General features: G+C 60.8%; 1 protein-coding gene across 1 annotated transcript in view; it reads left to right on the top strand.

The window, feature by feature from the left end:
- The first annotated feature begins 1,813 nt into the window (after positions 1-1,813).
- FBN3 (fibrillin 3) overlaps positions 1,814-19,287 on the top strand; it is a 53,751-nt gene continuing 36,277 nt past the window's right edge. Inside the window, exons 1-24 of the mRNA XM_044913115.1 lie at positions 1,814-1,959; positions 2,099-2,181; positions 2,950-3,048; positions 3,224-3,319; positions 3,563-3,658; positions 5,234-5,431; positions 5,537-5,662; positions 8,689-8,841; positions 8,952-9,134; positions 9,469-9,612; positions 9,700-9,819; positions 9,919-10,044; positions 11,127-11,249; positions 11,394-11,669; positions 11,981-12,034; positions 13,464-13,589; positions 13,676-13,801; positions 15,146-15,265; positions 15,392-15,529; positions 15,679-15,729; positions 15,994-16,119; positions 17,919-18,143; positions 18,326-18,451; positions 18,783-18,911. Of these exons, the coding sequence (XP_044769050.1) occupies positions 1,814-1,959; positions 2,099-2,181; positions 2,950-3,048; positions 3,224-3,319; positions 3,563-3,658; positions 5,234-5,431; positions 5,537-5,662; positions 8,689-8,841; positions 8,952-9,134; positions 9,469-9,612; positions 9,700-9,819; positions 9,919-10,044; positions 11,127-11,249; positions 11,394-11,669; positions 11,981-12,034; positions 13,464-13,589; positions 13,676-13,801; positions 15,146-15,265; positions 15,392-15,529; positions 15,679-15,729; positions 15,994-16,119; positions 17,919-18,143; positions 18,326-18,451; positions 18,783-18,911 (3,190 nt within the window). The remainder of the gene's footprint in view (positions 1,960-2,098; positions 2,182-2,949; positions 3,049-3,223; positions 3,320-3,562; positions 3,659-5,233; positions 5,432-5,536; positions 5,663-8,688; positions 8,842-8,951; positions 9,135-9,468; positions 9,613-9,699; positions 9,820-9,918; positions 10,045-11,126; positions 11,250-11,393; positions 11,670-11,980; positions 12,035-13,463; positions 13,590-13,675; positions 13,802-15,145; positions 15,266-15,391; positions 15,530-15,678; positions 15,730-15,993; positions 16,120-17,918; positions 18,144-18,325; positions 18,452-18,782; positions 18,912-19,287) is intronic.

Genomic DNA, 19,287 nt, shown 5'->3' with positions numbered 1-19,287 from the left:
GGCGCGGGCGGCGGTAGGACCCGACCCGCAGGTGAGGGCGGAGCCGAGCGTGGTCGCGGCCCGGGGGGACCTCGCTCCTCGGCCCTGCCCGGGTGGAGAGCGCGGCCCGCGGGCCCCCTCCTCGTCCGCGGAGCCCGAGACCGCTCGCTTCCCGCCCGCGCCGCCACGCGCGCCTTCCCCGCTCATTCATTCGAGCACCTCCCCGGCGCGGGGCGCGGGGCGCGGAGGCGGGGCGGGGGGGGGGCCGGGTCAGGCCAGGCCAGGGCCCCCGGAGGCTGGGGGAGGCGGGGAGGGAGGCTGCCTTGAGAAGGCGTCCTCGGGACGCAGACTGGCGTGGAGTGGCTTGGAAGCAAGAAGGGGGAGTCCCTCCCCAGCCAGGCCGACTCTTCTCCGCCAAAGTTGACAAGGGTCTCTTCCTTCCCCAAGGACCTTGGGACCACCTGGTCAGGCTCTTCTGTCACCCCAAGGCCCAGAGAGGGGCAGCCACCTGCCCAATGGCACACAGCATATTCCCTGCCCGATCCCTACCTAGGCCCAATTCTTCTCCCTGGTCTGGAAAGTAGGACCTGAAAGCCCCCCGCCCCTCCAAGGCCATTTATTCTACCTTCTGTCCTCCAAATATTCAGCTTCCCTCCTCCTCCCCTTCACCTGGTCATCTCCTACACCAGGAGTGGCCCTGTCTCCATCTCCTCCCTCCCATCCTTCAGGTCCGGGAGAGAACCAGCCGCCTCCTGGTGGGGGGGCACCCCCACCCTCTTCCCCTCCCTCCCTTCTACCTAGGCTTCAGCACTCACCCACCGCCAGCCCCTCACTAACTGCGTGATGGCCTTAGTTTGCTTATCCGAGAAATGGGCACAAAAGCTATCCCTTCCCTGCTGGGTGGAGGGAGTGCCCCACCTAGAATGTGCACCTGCCACCTATCTCCCCACCCATCCCATCCCCCTCTGCCCTCTCCCCACCCATCCCATCCCAGCCAGAATTCTGGGAGTCTCCTCAATGCCTCCTGCCTCCTTTGGAACCAGCCTCCAACTCCTGGTGACTCCACCTCCTCATTATCCCTGGAATTCTGTCCTCTCCCCTCTCAGCCAGCCTCCTGACCTGCATGCTTCCTCCCAGGCTCCTGCGAGCCTTTCCACACTCCAAACACCCATTCTACTGTTGTTCCTCCTACTTCAAGCCCTTTAAGGGCTCTCCATCCCCTAGATCTACAAGTAGAAGCTCCACTACACAGTGCACTCCTGCGACACCGGCCCTGCCTGTCCTCTCCCTCTGCATTCGCTGTGCACTCTGCCCCAGCACCCTTTTCTTGGCTAACTCCATCTCTGAGACATCACACCTCCTCCAAGAAGCCTGCTCTGATTGTTCGCCTGCTTCTGGGTCAGGGCTGGATGCCTCCCTGGGCTCCAGTAGCCCCCCCCCACCACCTCCCTGGGCTGTCTCAGGCCATTTATTCTACCTTCTGTCCTCCAAATACTCAGCTTCCTTCCTCCTCCCCTTCACCTGGTCATCTCCTACACCAGGAGTGGCTCTGTCTCCATCTCCTCCCTCCCATCCTTCAGGTTCGGGAGAGAACCAGCCGCCTCCTGGTAGGGGGGCACCCCCACCTTCTTCCCCTCCCTCCCTTCTGCCTAGGCCCTTCCCCCCACCCCGTTTCCCCCAGCCCCGCAACCATCCCGGCGCTCCTGGTTCTGGGTAGTCCGTGGCCAAGGGCTTCTGCTGGGGTTGACTCTGCTTCCTCTCTGCAGCCTCCGAGGGACACATCATGGTTCTGAAGGGTCTGTGCTTGGCAAAGAGAGGGGCTGGTGCTTTCACCATGGCCTGGGGCCCCCTGGCTCGACTCCTGCTGGCCTGGACGGCCCTGTTGTGCGTGGTGGGAGTCCAGGGCCGTTGGGACAGGGCCTTGGAGTCTGCAGGCCCCGGACGTGTGCACAGGCGTGGCAGCCCCGGCATCTTGCAGGGGTGCGTGGTACCAGGCATGCGGAGAGGCCCTGGGGTGTGGGCAGGGCTGGGCTGGGCTGTCCTGCTGGGTGGGGGGAGCGAGGCCCAGGGAACGTCTCGCAGGACGGGGGCTCACCAGCTGTGCCATGCTCTCCCGAAGGCCCAATGTGTGCGGCTCCCGTTTCCACACCTACTGCTGCCCCGGCTGGAGGACGTTGCCAGGCGGGAACCAGTGTGTCGTTCGTGAGTGCCACCGCCACCTGGAAGTGGGGGGGCTCAGGCAGGGGACGCCGGGGCAGCTCTCTGACCTGCTGGCAAGCCCAGCCCTGCTTCCAAGTGGACTTGGCCAGGGGCATCAGGCTGAACCACAGGATTGGCCCTTGCCTGTCCTGAGGCTCCCAGGCCACCTGCCATGTTCATGTCCATTGCCTTACCTGCTGGGTGGAGGGAGTGCCCTCATTATCCCTGGAATTCTGTCCTCTCCCCTCTCGGCCAGCCTCCTGACCTGCATGCTTCCTCCCGGGCTCCTACGAGCCTTTCCACACTCCAAACACCCCTTCTACTGTTGTTCCTCCTACTTCAAGCCCTTTGAAGTCTCTCTGCCTGCCTGTCTCTCTCTCAGTCTCTGTCTCTCCCCATCTCTGTCTGTATCTCTCTGCCAGTCTGTACCCGCCACCTCGGGGTTCTCGAATCTGGCTCTCTGCCTGCCTGTCTCTCTCTCTCAGTCTCTGTCTCTCCCCATCTCTGTCTGTATCTCTCTGCCAGTCTGTACCCGCCACCTCGGGGTTCTCAAATCTGGCTCCCCTCCCAGGAGAGCCCTCCGGCCCAACACCACAGTCACCGACCCAGCATGTCCAGCTTCTGTCCTTGCTGCTCAGCACTTCTGGCCCAAAGAGCCCGTCTCCCGATGGCTCCAGCAGAAACCCAGAGCCTTGCCTGGGCACTGATGGGGTGGGGAGGGCGCAGGACTCAGGTCCTGGCCCTGACCGTCACCCGCTCTGCCCCTGCCAGCCGTCTGTAGGCACGCCTGCGGCGAGGGCTTCTGCTCCCGACCCAACCTGTGTGCCTGTGCTGATGGGCAGCTGGCCCCCAGCTGTGGGGTGAGCCGAGGTGAGCGGGGGGCCGGGGGAGAAGGTTGGAGGCGTCCGGATGCCACTGGGGGCGCAGGCTGGTTTTGGCGCAGGCCTGCAGGGACCCGAGCTGGGCCACGCAAGCCTAGTCCTGCCGCTGTTCACGCGCCTCGTGGCGCTTGTCGTCACCGTGTGTCCCTCCTCCCCGTCCTCAGGGTCGGGGTGCAGCGTGAGCTGCATGAATGGGGGCAGCTGCCGAGGGGAGTCCTGCCTATGCCAAAGGGGCTACACAGGCACTGTGTGTGGGCAGCGTGAGTATCCCTGTGGACACCGGGGCCCGGGATCCCGGAGGGCGGGTCTCTGCTGCCACCTGCCCAGCACCCTGGGTCACTGTTCTGGGGGACCAGGGTTTGGAGGGACGTACTCACCGTCACAGTCTCATCATTGGGTCTGGGCCCGATGGTGGGGATTCCTGGGTGAAAACGGGCTTTTCTGGGCCCCAGCTCCCTCTGCTGCTGGGGGAGCTCAGGCCGGCCTCCCCTGGCCCTCTGCAGCTGTCTGCGACCGTGGTTGCCACAACGGGGGCCGCTGCATCGGACCCAACCACTGCGCCTGTGTGTACGGCTTCATGGGGCCTCAGTGTGAGAGAGGTACCGAGCTGGGCGTGGGGTAAGGGCCTGGGTGGGTGGAGGGGGGCTTCCTGGCAGCCCCTGAGATGTAGCCAGGCCCTGGGAAGCTCCAGCTGGCCTCCTTGCTGCTGTCTCTGATGCTGTGAAGGGCAGAGAAACTGTTGCTCCGGGGAAGGGCATCAGGGAGGGCTTCCTGGAGGAAGTGCTAGGTCAGAGTTCCTGAGAGGAGCAAGCCCCCTTTTATTGCAACCCCTCACAGTCAGAATACTCCCATGGCTGAGGTGGGTGGGGTCACCTGTTGGCAGCCTTTGGCCAAACCTTAGATGACGAAGCAACGGTGTTTTATGGAAAGTTGATGCGGAGGAGTTGGAAGCAGCTGGGCACCCACGCCCCAGGCTGCCCCACGTGTGGGCCCAAAGCTGAGCGGATGAGGGAGGGCGGACTCAGGGTGCAGAGAACGCACGGAGCCCACGGGAAGCTGGGAAGGAGAAAGCCAACCAGAGTGGGCGGCGTGGGGCATGCCCAGGCGGTGAGGCTGGTGGGGTTTCGACTGTGAGAGCCGTCGGACTGCCCCGTGTGGCCCGGGAGTCCAGGCCGGCGGAGGTGGGCAGGGTCTGGGATGACCCCGGCGTTGGGAGGTGCTGCTGGGGGAGGAGGCCCATCTGTGGCTGAAGCAGGGGCAGAGAGGGTGTAGCAATGAGTCAGAAGCTGGGACTGGAAGGGTTACCTCGGCACGAGGGGGGTTGCTTTTAGGAATTTGGGCTGACCCGAAGGGGAACAGCTCGGGAACAGCTCGGGGTGGCTGAGGGTGAGGGAGGGTCAGTGGGGAGGGTGAGAGGGGGAGGCCTGAGTGGGTGGTGGCTGGTGAGGGCCCCCAGAGAGGCGGGAGCGAGGGGGATTCCAGAGTTCTGGGTGAATTAGATGAGATTCTGGAATTGTTTTGGCTTAAGGGAGTCAGGACCACTGTGGATTTCTGTGCGGCAACTCCACACGGGTCTAGGGGGTTGGCTTTGGCTTCTCCTTCTGGGAGGGGCTTCCCTTGGTCCATTGCCAGCCCCTTGATTGGAACCATCTGGAGGATGGAGCCAGGAAGCCACAGCTGAGCCTGTGTACAGAGATGGGGGCACTAATGAGACCCCCTTTGGCTGGGGTCAGGGTTCAGGGGTGTAGTGTTGTGGGTCCAGAGCCTTCGGGCCGATGCTGGGTCCCTCCTTGAGTCTGGGAGATTTGTCAGGGCCAGACACACGCTCACGGATGAGACAGGCGCTCCTGCTGGGTATCTGTGGTCTCTGCCCAGACCTGAAGGGAGGGTGGGCCTGGGGGGAGTGGCCGGATTCTCCCGACGTGCGCTGCGCTTTGTGAGCTTGGAGGTCCTGGCCCTTTTTTGGAGGTTGGTTGGAGAGCGCTTTGGGGAGGAAGGGGTTTTGAAGGCTGAATGGGAGTTTGTCCCATGGGGATGGGCAACAGTGTGAAGGCAGCTGTGTTGGTATTAGGGAGGCTGGGAAGGAGGCTGCGGGCTGCGGGGATGGAGAAGCAGAAGGCTCTGGGGTGCAGAGGCAGCTTGGGGCCAGCTGCCCAAACCCATCTGTCTCCCAGACTACCGGACGGGCCCCTGCTTTGGCCAGGTCGGCGCTGAGGGCTGCCAGCACCAGCTCACCGGCCTCGTGGGCACTAAGGCTCTCTGCTGTGCTACTGTGGGCCGTGCCTGGGGCCTCCCGTGCGAGCTCTGCCCCGCACAACCGCACCCCTGCCGCCGAGGCTTCATCCCCAATATCCGCACAGGGGCCTGCCAAGGTAAGGGAGTCAGCGAGCAGGGACGAAGACGCTGGGAGCCAGGGCTGAGTGGGAGCCCTCGTGGTCTTGGTTCTTCCCTCTGATAGGCCTGTCATCCCCTTGCAGATGTGGATGAGTGCCAGGCGGTCCCAGGCTTGTGCCAGGGGGGCAGCTGCATCAACACTGTGGGCTCCTTCGAGTGCCGCTGCCGGACGGGACACCGGCTCAGTGAGAAGAGCGCCAAGTGTGAAGGTGGGTGGTGGGGAGGCCGGCGAGGAGGGACCTCCTCTGTGCTCTGTGCTCTGGGCAGCTCAGGCTCCCCCGGCAAGGAGGAGGAAGAGGAGGGGTAGGGCTGGTGGCAGACCCACTTCTGACTGGGCATCCGTCTACGCAGATGTGGATGAGTGTCTCAGCATGCCGGGCCTCTGCTCTGGGGGCGACTGCACCAACACCCTCGGGAGCTTTGTGTGCACCTGTCCCCGTGGGTTTGCCAGCAGCCTGGACGGCTCCCGCTGCCTGGGTGAGCTGGGGCCTGAGGGGGCTGGAGGGACAGAGGGCGGTTAGGAGACAGGCTCCTTGCTCATCCATCTTTGCAACCCTCTGGCCTGTGGGCTCATCTAGCCCTCGGGTCTCTGTGTCTTTCTGTTGTCGGGTCTCTGGAGCATGGTCTCCATCCCGTCTGGCATTCTGGCTCCCTACCCATCAGCCTTTGTGCTCTCTGGACCCCAGTCTGCAAGCCCCTCTGGCCCCCTGCCTCTCTGCCCCCCTGACCCTCCAGCCTCCATGCCTGTGTCCTTCTTCTGCCCATTGGTTTTTCTGACTCCTTGTCTATATTCCTCGTTCTACTCCCAGACACTTTTTTTTTTTTAAGATTTATTTATTTATTTATTTGAGAGAGAGCGCATGCTAGCCGGAGGTGGGGCAGAGGGAGACGGAGAGAAGCAGACTCCCCCCTGAGTGTGAGCCTGAGGTGGAGGGGGCTTCATCTCACAACCCTGAGATCATGACCTGAGCCGAAACCCAAGAGTCTGATGCTTAACTGACTGAGCCACCCAGGAGCCCTTTCCAGACATTTTCTAGGGGACCCCATCTCCCCGCCCAGCATCCTCTGTTTTGAGCTAGGGAAACTGAGGCCCAGAGAGGGGAGGTTTGCTTGAGGCAACTCAATAAGTTCAGAACAGATACATGCCTATACCCATGCCCTACCCAGACCCCCCAGCCAGGATGAGGTCCTCTGGGCCATGCCTCCCCCTGGATGCCCACCCTCCTGTAATCCCCCACACCCCACCCCACGGGCAGGGGACCCTGGGCTCTCACTCCCTGTCCTGCTGTTTTGATGAACCTCGTCAGTAGACTTAAGCCATCGCCAGTGGCTAACGGGGCAAGCCAGGAATATGGACCCTTGTGGTGGGGGATGGGCAGAGTCCTGGTCTGGGGAGGAGGGAAGGGGCTTGGCAGTTCCCCAGCATCACCAGGGCCCCTCTGGCTGGGCCTCTACCAGGCAGGGCTGGGAATATTGTGTTCGGACTTCTGCTAGCGTGCTGTGGCCAATGCTGGACCTTCTATTCCTCCACCCCTGGGGGCCGTCATGGTCAGCATGGAAGCAAGTCCCCCCTTATTCCAGGGGACCTCTGGGCAAGTCCCCTGGAATAAGGGTCCCCTCCCGGCTACGAAACGGTGGAGCCTAGATTTGAACCAAGGTCAGGTTGCCCCTGAACATGGGCTTGGGATGCAATCCTGGGTTCCAACTGCTCCCTGAGCTGCTCACAAACTCTGTGACCTTGGCCAAGTGTCTTAACCTCTCTGTGCCCCAACTTCCTCATCTGTAAGATGGGGATCATGGCAACACCTACCTCTTGGAGTCATGGAGAGGATTAAATACAATTTTGGAATGATATGCCGGGGGCTGGATGTAGCTGATACTCAACACCCGTTCACAAAGACAAGAGAACGGTGCAGTTGGGGGCACGGGGCAGGGCCTGATCACAGCTGGTGCTTTCTAAGCAAAGGCAGCATCATTTTTGTTAAAGTTCTTACATTCTGTCTCTGTCTTCCCTACTTGAGAGGCAGCTGCTTGGTCAGATGCCCTGGGGTTCGGGTATCTGCGTTCCTGTTCCCTCTCCCTCTTTAGTAGCTGTGTGACCTCGAATGAATCTGTTGACCTCCCCTCATCTGGGCAGGCCTTGCCCCTGTCAAGGGCCTGGGATGGTGCTGGGAGTACAGAGCCCCAACTCCCACACGTGCGCCTGGGGGTCCCCATGGGTTGGGGCAGGGGAGGTAGAAACGTTTGTGTGTTGGGGCACCTGGGTGGCTCGGTTGAGCGTCCTACTCTTGATTTCGACTTGGGTGGTGGTCTCAGGGTCATGAGATCAAACCCCCAGCAGGCTCCGTGCTGAGTTGTGTTAGCATACTTGGGATTCTCTCTCTCCCTCTGCCCCTCCCCCTGCTTGTGCGCATGCTGGTGGTCTCTCTCTCTCTCTCTCTTTCAAAAGAGAAATATTTTCGTGTTTTCTCAGCCTGGGGCAGGGCAGGGCAGGGGCTGCTATCAGGGGCCCTCCCAGCTGGTGGAAGAGGTTTCACTGTGGGCCACAGGCCAAGATTTGTGCGTTTTTAAGCTAGAAATACACTCTTTGAGCCTGAGAGATCTGATCACTGCATAAAGCTGTTAGACTCCAGAGCAGAGTGGGATGGGGAAGGGTGTCCATGGTTCTCCTGGCTGGGGAGCCTCTGTCTCAGTTCCCCCCGGGGCTCTAGTCATCAATCCAGCAGTCTGCTCCTTGGGCCCCTCCTCAAATTCATAGCATCGTAGGTTTCCCCAAATGCCCAGGGCTGGCAGGTGGAGGCACATAGACACAGATCCTGGTGTCCTCGCTTGAGCGTCCAGCCTGACCTCCCACCAGGGCAGCCCCCCGAACCAAGGGGTTCCTCAGTGTGGCTGAATGCCCAGAGTGACAGGGAGCTTACTACCAATGTCCGCTGTAGGTGTTGGAAGGCTTTTGCTTGGAATGAGCCCAAATCCATCTCCCTGGGATAATTTGGAAATCTTCATAATAAGATTCTCATTCAGTGAGAATCGGCCACGTGCCCGATACGGTGTGCTTCACTTTTTTATCTTGGCAACATTCTTCTGAAGGGAGGTGAATGCTCTGAGCACGCCCATTCCAGGGATGGGGAAACCGAGGCACAGGGCGGCAAGGAGTCCTGTCCTGCCGGCAGTGTTGGTGGAGCTGGGATTTGAACCCAGGTCTGGTAACTGATCCGACCCCTCCCCATCGCAGACCACCGGGCCGGCACCTGCTTCTCTGTACTGATTGTGGGCCGCTGTGCTGGAGACCTCGCCGGCCATTATACTCAGAGACGGTGCTGCTGTGACAGGGGCAGGTGCTGGGCACCTGGCCCAGCCCCTGAGCCGTGTCCTCTGCGGGGCTCTGGTGAGTGGCCTGAGGTTGTCCCCCCCCCTCCTCTGCCCCCAGAGCTCCCTGCAGAGGAGGGTCCCTGGGGCATGACAGAGGGCCTGGCCTCAAACCCTGCTTCTTTGCAGATGAGTTCCAGCGACTGTGTGTGCAGGGGCTCCCACTGCTGCCCTCCTACCCTGGCCCCTTCCCTGGTCTCCCTGGCTTTGGGTCCAACGGTGTGGGTCCTGGCCTTGGGCCGGCGCGGCACAGCCCCCATGGCTCCAGTGGGCGTGGTGTTCCCAGCCTGGGCCTTGGTAATGCCCACATTGGTGAGGCCTGGGACTTGGGAGGAGGGATCCAAGACTTGGGGGAGGGGGTCCAGGCCTCAGAGGGAGGGTCAGGGCTTTGGGGAGTGGGGGTCTTGGCCTGGGCAGTAGAGAGGAAAGTACTGACAGTGGTCTGGGGGTGGGGCTAGATTTGGGATCTGGGTCTCAAAGTCAGGGTTTGGGCCTTGGGTAGGGGTCTCAGCCAGTGTGCGGGTCTGCAGTTAGGGCACCACGCCAGGCCGCCAGGCCGACGTGCGCAGGGTTCCAGCCTCAGAGTGGGAGTCCCAGCCCAGAGGAAAGGCCTCCACTCAGGTGCACCTATTGACCCCGCCCTCAGGCACAGCCACCTTGAACCAGACCATCGACATCTGCCGACACTTCACCAATCTGTGTCTCAACGGCCGCTGCCTGCCCACCCCTTCTAGCTACCGCTGCGAGTGTAACGGGGGCTACACGCAGGACGTTCGAGGGGAGTGCATCGGTGAGTCGGGGCTGGGTGGGTGGGGCCTACCTGCCGGGTGGGCGGGGCCTACCTGCCGGGCGGGGGCTCAGGGTCCTCTGCCCACAGACGTGGACGAATGCGCCAGCAGCCCCTGCCACCACGGAGACTGCGTCAACACCCCTGGCTCCTACCACTGCCGGTGCCGCGAGGGCTTCCAGGCGACGCGGGCCAAGCAGGCGTGCGTGGGTATGGCTGTCCATCGGAGAGCGGGGACGCCGGGGCTGCCTGGCCCGCATCTGCGGCCCGCATCGCAGTCTGACTGGCTGCCGCCTCCCCCCACCGCAGACGTGGACGAGTGCCTTGTTGGCAGCAGCCTCTGCCACCACGGCCGCTGCGTCAACACGGAGGGCAGCTTCCGGTGTGTCTGCAACGCGGGCTTCGAGCTGGGCCCCGGCGGCAAGAACTGTGTGGGTGAGTTGGGGATGGGTGGGCGGGTGGGGGGCCTGGGGGCTCCGGGGGCTCCCGCGAGGGCCACCTTGCCCGTCTCCTCTGCCGCGTCACCCACCCTCTCCCGAAGATGGAGCCGCTGCTCCCCCTTCTGAACCCACCCAACCTGCCCGAGATCCTTCTTGCGCTTTGTTGCCCCGACTCCTTCATTCCCTCCCTCCGGAGTTCATTCCATGAATCCCAGCAAGGGCTGTCTGACCCTGGACCGAAGCACGTCCTCGGACCTGTTGCGTGGCAGCGAGTCTAGCTGAGAGTGTGGGATTGGGACCTTGGGGGGGTGCCGGCCTCTGGCTCCCGGTGGGGTTCCGTGTCTTCCACGGGGCAGCGTGTGTTGGCGCCTCGCCCCTGTTGGTGGCCAAGTGACGTGCCCATGTGTGGGTGGAGGGCCACATCTTGTTTCTTCACTCCTCGGCGATGGACATCTGGACTGTTTCCACTTTTCGCAACTATGGAAAAAAATACTGCCGTGGACATTCATGTACAGATTCTTGTGTGCATCTTTCATTCATTCATTTCTTTTTCCTTTTCTGGTGCAGTCCTTTTTGTGCAAAAGTGATACTTTCGTACTTGTTTCTGCACCTACCACTTCCTTTCAATTAGACTATGTTCTTGTCAGCTGTTTTCCCCTTTTCTTTGTTTTAAATTGAGGTGAGACTCACACCAGATAAATTTAATCATTTAGAAGCGAACATTTCAGCGGCGTTTGGTATACGCTCAGTGCCGTGCAACCACCATCTCATTCATTTAACTTTGAACAAATATTTATGGAGCACTTACCTGTGCCAGGAGGAAGATGCAGACTGAGCAGGCAGCCCTGTCGTGCCCCAGGGGAGCTCACGTTCCAGCAGACAGACTGATATCCAGGCAGACAGAATCACAGACAAGCCATGCGCTGCCCGGTCGGGCCCCCGGCCCCTGGGTGGGGTCCTGGGCGCTCAGCCCTTGCTCTGCTGTGCTGCATATGAGTGAGCGGGAGGGGCTGGTCTGTAGGCAGGGCTGGGCCAGCGAGGGGCCGGGATGGGATCCCACCTCTCGGGTGTCTCTAGATCACAACGAGTGTGCCACCACCACCATGTGTGCCAATGGAGTGTGCATCAACGAGGACGGCAGCTTCACGTGTCTCTGCAAATCCGGCTTCCTGCTGGCACCCGGTGGCCGCTACTGCGTGGGTGAGGCCAAGGGCTGGATAGGACGGGCTGGGATGGAAGTGATGGTGATGGGCAGGGAGGGGAGAGACTGGGGGAGGAGCAGGTGGGGGTGGGCGGGCACTGGTACCTGTTGCAGAGCCCCCTGTGGCCCCCCCACCCCCATAGACATCGATGAGTGCCAGACTCCGGGCATCTGCGTGAACGGCCACTGCACCAACACCGAGGGCTCCTTTCGCTGCCACTGCCTGGGGGGGCTGGCCGTGGGCGCGGACGGCCGCGTGTGCGTGGACACCCATGTGCGCACCACCTGCTATGGAGCCCTGGAGCAGGGCTCCTGCGCCCGCCCCTTCCCTGGTGCGGTCACCAAATCCGAGTGCTGCTGCGCTAGCCCAGACCATGGATTTGGGGAGCCCTGCCAGCCGTGTCCCGCCAAGAACTCTGGTGAGCGTCCTGCTGCCTGACCCTGCCTACCTTTTTCGTCCCTGTACACCTTCCAGTTCATCACCCTGGGAGTGGGATGCCTCTGGCCCCCCAACACACACATATGTTAGAGGTCTTGGCCCCCATGGGTTTGTGGGGGGCATCTCGCCACTGGTGACTCTCCCCAAGAAGAGACCACAGACCCCGCCATGGGGGGAGGCATCTTGGTCCCAGACTCTTGCACAACACCAAGGGGCCACATCCTTGGGAGTGGCTGAGGCTCAGCAATGACCACTGACCCCTCTTTTCCCTGTCCCTGCTCCCCCCCCCAGCCGAGTTCCAGGTTCTGTGCAGTAGCGGTCTGGGCATCACCACCGATGGTAGAGGTGCGTGGCAGCGGGGGTCAGGAGAGAGCTGGGGGGCACTGGGTCATTTCGCTGCGGCTGCTGTAGCCAAGTACCACAGGCTGGGGGCTTCAACAACAGAAATGTATTCTCCCGCAGCTCTGGAGGCTCAAAGTCTGAGATCAAGGTGTAGGCAGGGTTGGTTCCTTCTGAAGCCAGGAGGAGCCCCTCCTTGCTTCTCTTCCAGTTTCCTGTGGTCAGTGACAATCTTCGGTGTTCCTTGGCTTGTAGAAGTATCCCCCCAATTTCTGCCTCCATCTTTACATGGGGCTCTCCCTGTATGTCCAAATATCGCCCTTTCATAAGTAGACAACCATCATATTGGAATGGATTGGGAGTCTACCCTCATGACCTCGTTTTCACGGGATTACCTCTGTAGAGACCCAATCTCCACATGAGGCCAGGTGCTGAGGTCCTGGGGGTTAGGACTTTAACATATGAATGTGGGGAGGACACAATTCAACCCATAGAGGTGGAGATGGTGGATGTGTGAAGCCGTGCTTTTTCCCACACCTCATTTCCCTCCTGAGCTGTGTTTTTGGCCCCACTCATTCTGCAACCTCTGCAGTTCTTCCAGTCCCTCCCATAACTGGACAGTCCCTCCCCTGGGATTCCTGGCTGATCTCCTGTGGCCAGCAGGTCTCAGCCCCAAGTGCCTGCCTGATCTGTAGAGTTGAAACTTGCAAGGGAAGGAAATTCCCCAGGTGTGTGTCTCCTCATCTGTTGGCTCAACACACACACAAACAAAAGGACGTAGGTTACCGTTGATTTCCCACTGACTGCTGGGCCATCAGGGGAGGACAGATGTCCGGACCACCATGCCCTCATCCAGTTAAAGGCACAGGTCCTGGAGCCAGATGCCTGGGTTCCAATCCTGGCCCTTCTATTGACGGATTGAATAACCTGGGGCAAGTTACTCACCCTCTCTGCTTCGGTTTCCTTGTCTGCGAAGTGGGGATAGTAATAGGACCTGTTTCAGGGGTGTTATGCGGGTCAGATGAGTTCATATGCACCAAATAGTAAGCACTCTGTAATGTTAGCAGGTAGGATTGCTTTTATTTTTATTATGTTGCTGCTGTACAAATTTTCATTCCATGGGTTCCAAACTGAGGACAGTCCCGCCCCCCGCCGCACCCCCCTCCCCCCGCCCCCGTACATTTGGCAATGTCTGGAGAAATACTGGGAAGGGTACCATTGGCATTGGATGGGTAGAGGCCAGGGAGGCTGGTCAGCGTCCTACAGTGCACAGGACGGAGCCCACAGCAAAGAATGGCCCCAAAGGTCCACAGCGCCGGGAAACTGCGGGTTTAGAGGGAAATGGAGCCCGGCTCTGGTCCCAGTTTGGGGGGGGGGGCTGGTTTCTGGAGACTCTTGTGAGCCCGGCCGCTGCTCCGCCCTCTTCCTGCCGCAGACATCAACGAGTGCGCCCTGGACCCCGACGTCTGCACCCACGGCGCGTGTGAGAACCTGCGGGGCAGCTACCGCTGCGTCTGCAGCCCGGGCTACGAGGCGGGCGCGGCCGGCAAGGAGTGCGTGGGTGAGCGCGCCCCGCGAGACGCGGGCAGGTGCGGGGCCGCCCCCGCTGCACACCCCTCACCGCGCTCTCCCACCCCCGCCTTGTAGACGTGGACGAGTGCGCTCGCAACAGCCTCCTGTGTGGCAACGGCTGGTGCCGGAACAGTCCCGGCAGCTACAGCTGCTCCTGCGCCCAGGGCTTCGGCTTCCGGCAGGACACGGAGACTTGCGAAGGTACCGGCTCCCGGCGCGCTGCCCGCGGCGCACGCGCACACAGACACCCGTGTGGTGTGTACCCACGCAGGCGCACACGCGTTCCAACGCTTACGCTGCACCCTGTGTACGCACACGCGCTCTCAGACACGTGCGTGCTGGGTGTGCGCACACAGGCATGCCCCCGGGCGCTCACACCCCCTTCCGCACTGCATGTGCTGTGTGCCCACAGGCGTATGTATACTCACACACTTGCACAAGGCTGCGTGTGGTGCGTACACACAGACACATGCTGAAAGATGCATGTCTACTCATTCACACTCACATCCACACAATCACACTCACAGGCATAGTCACACTTGGTCTCACACAGTCATACACACGCATGGGTGTGTGCACTCAAACGCACATATACCCACATTCACACACCCACTTATTGCTACACTGTACCCACTTGTACTCACAGCCACACACAGTCGCACACTTCTGCATGCATTCAGACATTCACACAATCACACATGTGTGCATACAACCAGACACTCAGTTACGCATATTGGTACTGACTCAAAACACAGCTATACCCACAGTCACACTCGTAGACATGCCCACACAGTCACACAAAGAAATGTGTGTGCCCACATTCTCATGCTTTCACACTTAGGCTCACACTCACTCAGATGTGTGTTCACACACCCGTGCCCTTGTGCACGCACACACACGTGTTCAGGCATGCACATACTTTGCAGCAAGGTACTTGTTCCCCAGCACTCACGCCCCCTTGCTCTCTCTGCATGACTCTACCTCCCCCGGGGGCCTTTTGACTCCTCTCCCTCCCCTGACCGCCAAAGCTCTCCACCGCACCAGTCACCACACCCACCTCGCCCTACTCCTGAGTAACTTCTGTCCCCCACGTGTCCCTCCCCAGACCCCGTTCCATTCAGCCGCTGCATCTATCTGTTCCCCGGTCACATCCAGCCCTTGTCCTCTCTGGGCTTTCCTCCTGCCTCTCACTCTCATCCTCTCGTGTGCCAAGACCCCCTTGAGGGTCTCTGTTCCACACTGTGTCTGTCCCTCCACATTGGTCATGGGTGTGTGCTCACAGGATCCTGCACGTCAGCGCGCTTGCATGGGCGTCCAATGCAACTCAGTGCAAGCACACGTGCGTTGGTATCTGCACGTTCCATTCCTGGGCAGCCTGCCTGCATGCGTGTGCCTTGTCTGGTCAAGGACACGCATGGACATGCATGTGCCTGGTGTGCATCCTATGCCACTGGACCCTGGCAGCCACTGGGGAGGAGGGGGGCCCTGGTCAGCTGGGGCTCCCCCTCCCACAGCTCAGGACCCAGTGGGGGGCTGTCCTTGCAGACATCAACGAGTGCCTGTCCAACCCCTGTGTCAATGGCGCGTGCCGGAACCTGGCCGGTTCCTATGCCTGCGAATGCGCCCCTGGCAGCCGGCTGGGGCCCTCCGGCACCATGTGCCTCGGTGAGAGGGCCCCAAGTCCCATGGAGTAGCAGGGACCCTGCTGCCCAGCCCTGCATCCCACCCTGGGGAAGGCTGGGTCTCTGTGGGTCGGCTGGCGGGTGAACTGGGTCACCCCCTCCCCCGCAGATAGCACCAAGGGCACCTGCTGGCTCAAGGTGCAGGAGGGCCGCTGTGAAGCGAACCTGCGCGGAGCCCCCCTGCGGTCCGAGTGCTGTGCTACCCTGGGCGCTGCCTGGGGGAGCCCCTGCGAGCGCTGTGAGCCCGGTAATGCCCTGGGAGCCCCCCCACCCCCGCGTGAGCTCTTGGGGACCACCCAGGCATGGCCACCGTGGTTGCCTGGGTGCCTATTGAGAGAACCGGGCTCTGGATGGAGAGAGTGACTCCTGTCCCCACTCTGGTTCTCCCAACCGCAGACCCTGCCTGTGCCCGTGGCTTTGCCCGCATGACGGGGCTCACCTGTGAAGGTAACTCCCTGCCCCTCTGTAGTTCACGCCTCCCCCTGAGTTGCACACGGACAGCTACACGTCGTGGGGGATGCCTGGGCTCCTGAAGTCTTTTGAGACCGAGAGAGATTCTCCCTCCTCGGTTCCCAGGTCTTCCCCCGAGATTCCCTAGGCCCCGAGGCTGGCTCTGTTCCTTCCTACCTCCCCAAGGACACCCTGGGAGTCCTGAGCCCCCAGGGAAGCAGCTCCAGCCCTTGCCCCTCCTCCTTTTCTGTCCCTGCCCAGATGTGAACGAGTGCGAGGTCTTCCCCGGGGTCTGTCCCAATGGGCACTGCTTCAACACTGCTGGCTCCTTCCACTGTGTGTGCCCCGACGGCTTGACACTGGACACCACGGGCCGGCTGTGCGTGGGTGAGTCCGTGCGGGGCCCCCTGCCCTCCGTCCCCTGCCCCCACCCCAGTGCCTGGAGACCCCTCCTGGGGACAGAAGGGATTTGGGGAGACCTCCAGGACCCTCTGCTCCCTGCTCATCTCTTGCTGACATGTCTCAAAAGAGGGCCTTGTTTATTTTCGGGGTTCACCCTTTCACTTCCCTGACCTTTAACGAGGCTCAGTGCACATGGTAAGATCTTGTGAAATAGCATCTGCAACTTTTATTTATTCTTTCTCGTTACCAAAGAGTATTGACTCAGGGTGGATCTGCTCACCAGGCACCCTTAGCATGCTTGGAATCTCCCTCAGCATCCGGGGCTCAAACGCTCCCTCTGAATGGCTGCCCCTCAGGCTCAGAGATCGGAGATGTTTTCCTCCTCGGTGGGGGTTTCTTGGTCAACATCTTGAAGCAGACATTTCTTGGCCAAAAGCGTATCTCAGGCAGCAGACGGGGCTCTGTCTGCCGTCCAATTTCCTCCTGCAGTTGGCTAGGAGCCTTCTTGTAGGTTCCTTTTCAACGTTGCTTACCTTCTGAACCAAGTTTTAGGCGTGCAGTGGGTCTCCCACCCCTAGCCCCAAAATGTAACCAAGGAAAGGAAGTAACCGAGTAAAGAGAAAAAAGCCATTGCATCTCAGGCCCCATGTGCCAAATTCAGGGCCAGGTGAACGGGGAGGCTCCGACTGTAGCCCCGTCCTCTCAGATGGGACCATTAGCCCGAACCAGGGCACTGGGTACAGGGGAGGATCCCTGTGTGTGTCACAGGGCTCCGAGAGGTTCTCGAGGTTCTAGAACAGGGTCTCATCTTCAAATCGACCCGCCTAAATGTGTGTTCCTTTTGTAAAGAGAGAGAAATTGTCCTAGACCAGCAGTCAGCAAACTTTTTCTGCAAAGGGCCAGGGTTAATATTTTTGGCTTTCGGGCCACACAAATCTCTGTTGCAGCTACTGAGCTCTATCGTGTAACACAAAAACAGCCACAGACAATACGGAAGTAAGGTGATATGGCTGGGTGTCCATAAAACTTTATTTATAAAGACAGGCGGCCACCCTCGGGCTGTAGTCAGTGGCCCCTGTCTTAGACCCTTGAGTCTGGTCTCGAGGGAGGCTTATCTGCTGTCAGGTTGTTTTGAGGGAGTCTTACAGATTAAGCACACGGTCTGGAGCCAGATGGCCTGGTGTGAACGCGGCTCTGCCTTTTGCTAACTGTGTGGCCTCGGGCAAGCCACCTAACCCTTCTGTGCCTCGGTTTTCTTGCCTGTAAAATGGACGTGACCATAAGAGGTTCATCTTGGGGGCGCCTGGGTGGCTCAGTTGGTTGAGCGACTGCCTTCGGCTCAGGTCATGATCCTGGAGTCCGGGGATCGGGTCCCGCGTCGGGCTCCCTGCTCGGCGGGAAGCCTGCTTCTCCCTCTCCCACTCCCTCTGCTTGTGTTCCCTTTCTCGCTGTCTCTCTCTCTGTCAAATAAAAAAAAAAAAAAAAAAAAAAAAATCTTAAAAAAAAAGAGGTTCATCTTGGTGTTATTTTGAAGATTAAATGGGTTGAGGAGCTTAGGACGGCGCCCAGCACATAGCAAGCCCCTTAGTAGGACAAGTTATTGCCATTAAAATGTCACCGCTGGATGACACCGAGGGTCAGCAAGAAGTCACTCCCCCTGCACTCTTCCTACTGGGGAGGGCGTGTCAGACAGATGCTGCTGAGGAAGACTGAATTGCCCATGTGGCAGCAGGCGCGGCGTGGCCGGGGTGGGGGGGAAACCAGGTGACTGTCCCTCTGTGTAGACATGCGCCTGGAGCCGTGTTTCCTGCGTTGGGACGAGGACGAGTGTGGGGTCGCCCTGCCCGGCAAGTACCAGATGGACATCTGTTGCTGCTCCGTGGGGGCCGCCTGGGGGGCTGCATGCGAGGCGTGCCCAGAGCCCGCGTCCCCGGCGTTTGCCAGCCTGTGTCCCCGGGGGCCGGGCTTCGCCAGCTGGGACTTGCTGTCAGGCCAGCCCTTCTATAGAGGTGTGTGGGGGCACTGGGAGCCCGCAGGGCGGGGAGAGGGCACAGCACAAGCGCAGGCCTGGAGGTGGGAAGTGCGCTGGGGAGAGCGCAGAGTGTCCGCAGGGAGAGCCGTGACGTCTCGGGAGCAAACCCAGGGACACTGGAGGTGTTTGACCGGCCACATGTTATGCTCCTGACTGCAGATGTGAATGAGTGCAAGGCGTTCCCCGGCCTCTGCGTGCACGGCACTTGCAGGAACACCGTGGGCAGCTTCCACTGCTCCTGTGCAGGGGGCTTCGCCCTGGATGCTCAGGGAAGGAACTGCACAGGTACGGACCCACCTCGGCCTCCGGGGGGGGACGCCTGTGGGAATGGGGGCTTCAAAGCACATGTGGAGTCAAGACCCCTCTTCTTTAGGCACCTCTTGTCCTGCCTGCTAGCCGGCGGTGTGACCCAGGGCAGGCTGCTGCCCTCTCTGCCCCTTAGGGACCCCAGTAAAAGGAGGGGCTGACAGAGGGGACCTCCAGGGAGGAAATTCCCTGCTGTTGGCTGGTGTGTGCCGCCCCCCCCACCCCAGGGCTCATTCCGGCAGCTCAGGCTCCCACGCAGCCCCCGGTGTCTACAGATGTGGAGGCCGGTCCCCTGCCCCTCTCTCCGCAGACATTGACGAGTGCCACATCTCCCCTGACCTCTGCGGCCAGGGCACCTGTGTCAACACCCCGGGCAGCTTTGAGTGCGAGTGTTTCCGTGGCTATGACAGTGGCTTCATGCTGATGAAGAACTGCGTGGGTAGGTGGCCGCGGGACCGTTGTGCAGGGTGGCCCTGGGCAGGGCGATGCCTGGCGGGTGTTGGGGCTGAGGGGAGGCGTGGTGGGGACGTTGTGTGATGGACGAGGTGGGAAGGCCAGGTGTGGGGAAAAGCTGAGACCCAGCCGAGACCCAGTGAATCTGGGTGCCGCGTGGTGGCCTCCCCAAAGGCAGCCGACCAGCAGGTCTATCACGCAGAATTGAGGCCTAGGGACCGAGATCTGGGTGAGTTCTCCCAGGGCAGGTGTCGTGTGAGAAGAGAAGGGCCCTAGAGAGAGGAGCGCTCTTCCCTCCCTCCCTCCTTCCTTCCTTCCTTCCTTCCTTCCTTCCTTCCTTCCTTCCTTCCTTCCTTCCTTCC

This window comes from Neomonachus schauinslandi, chromosome 1 (assembly GCF_002201575.2).
Source record: "Neomonachus schauinslandi chromosome 1, ASM220157v2, whole genome shotgun sequence".
In the NCBI taxonomy this organism is placed as follows: Eukaryota; Metazoa; Chordata; class Mammalia; order Carnivora; family Phocidae; genus Neomonachus; species Neomonachus schauinslandi.
This window is presented reverse-complemented; position numbering and strand designations above follow the sequence as displayed.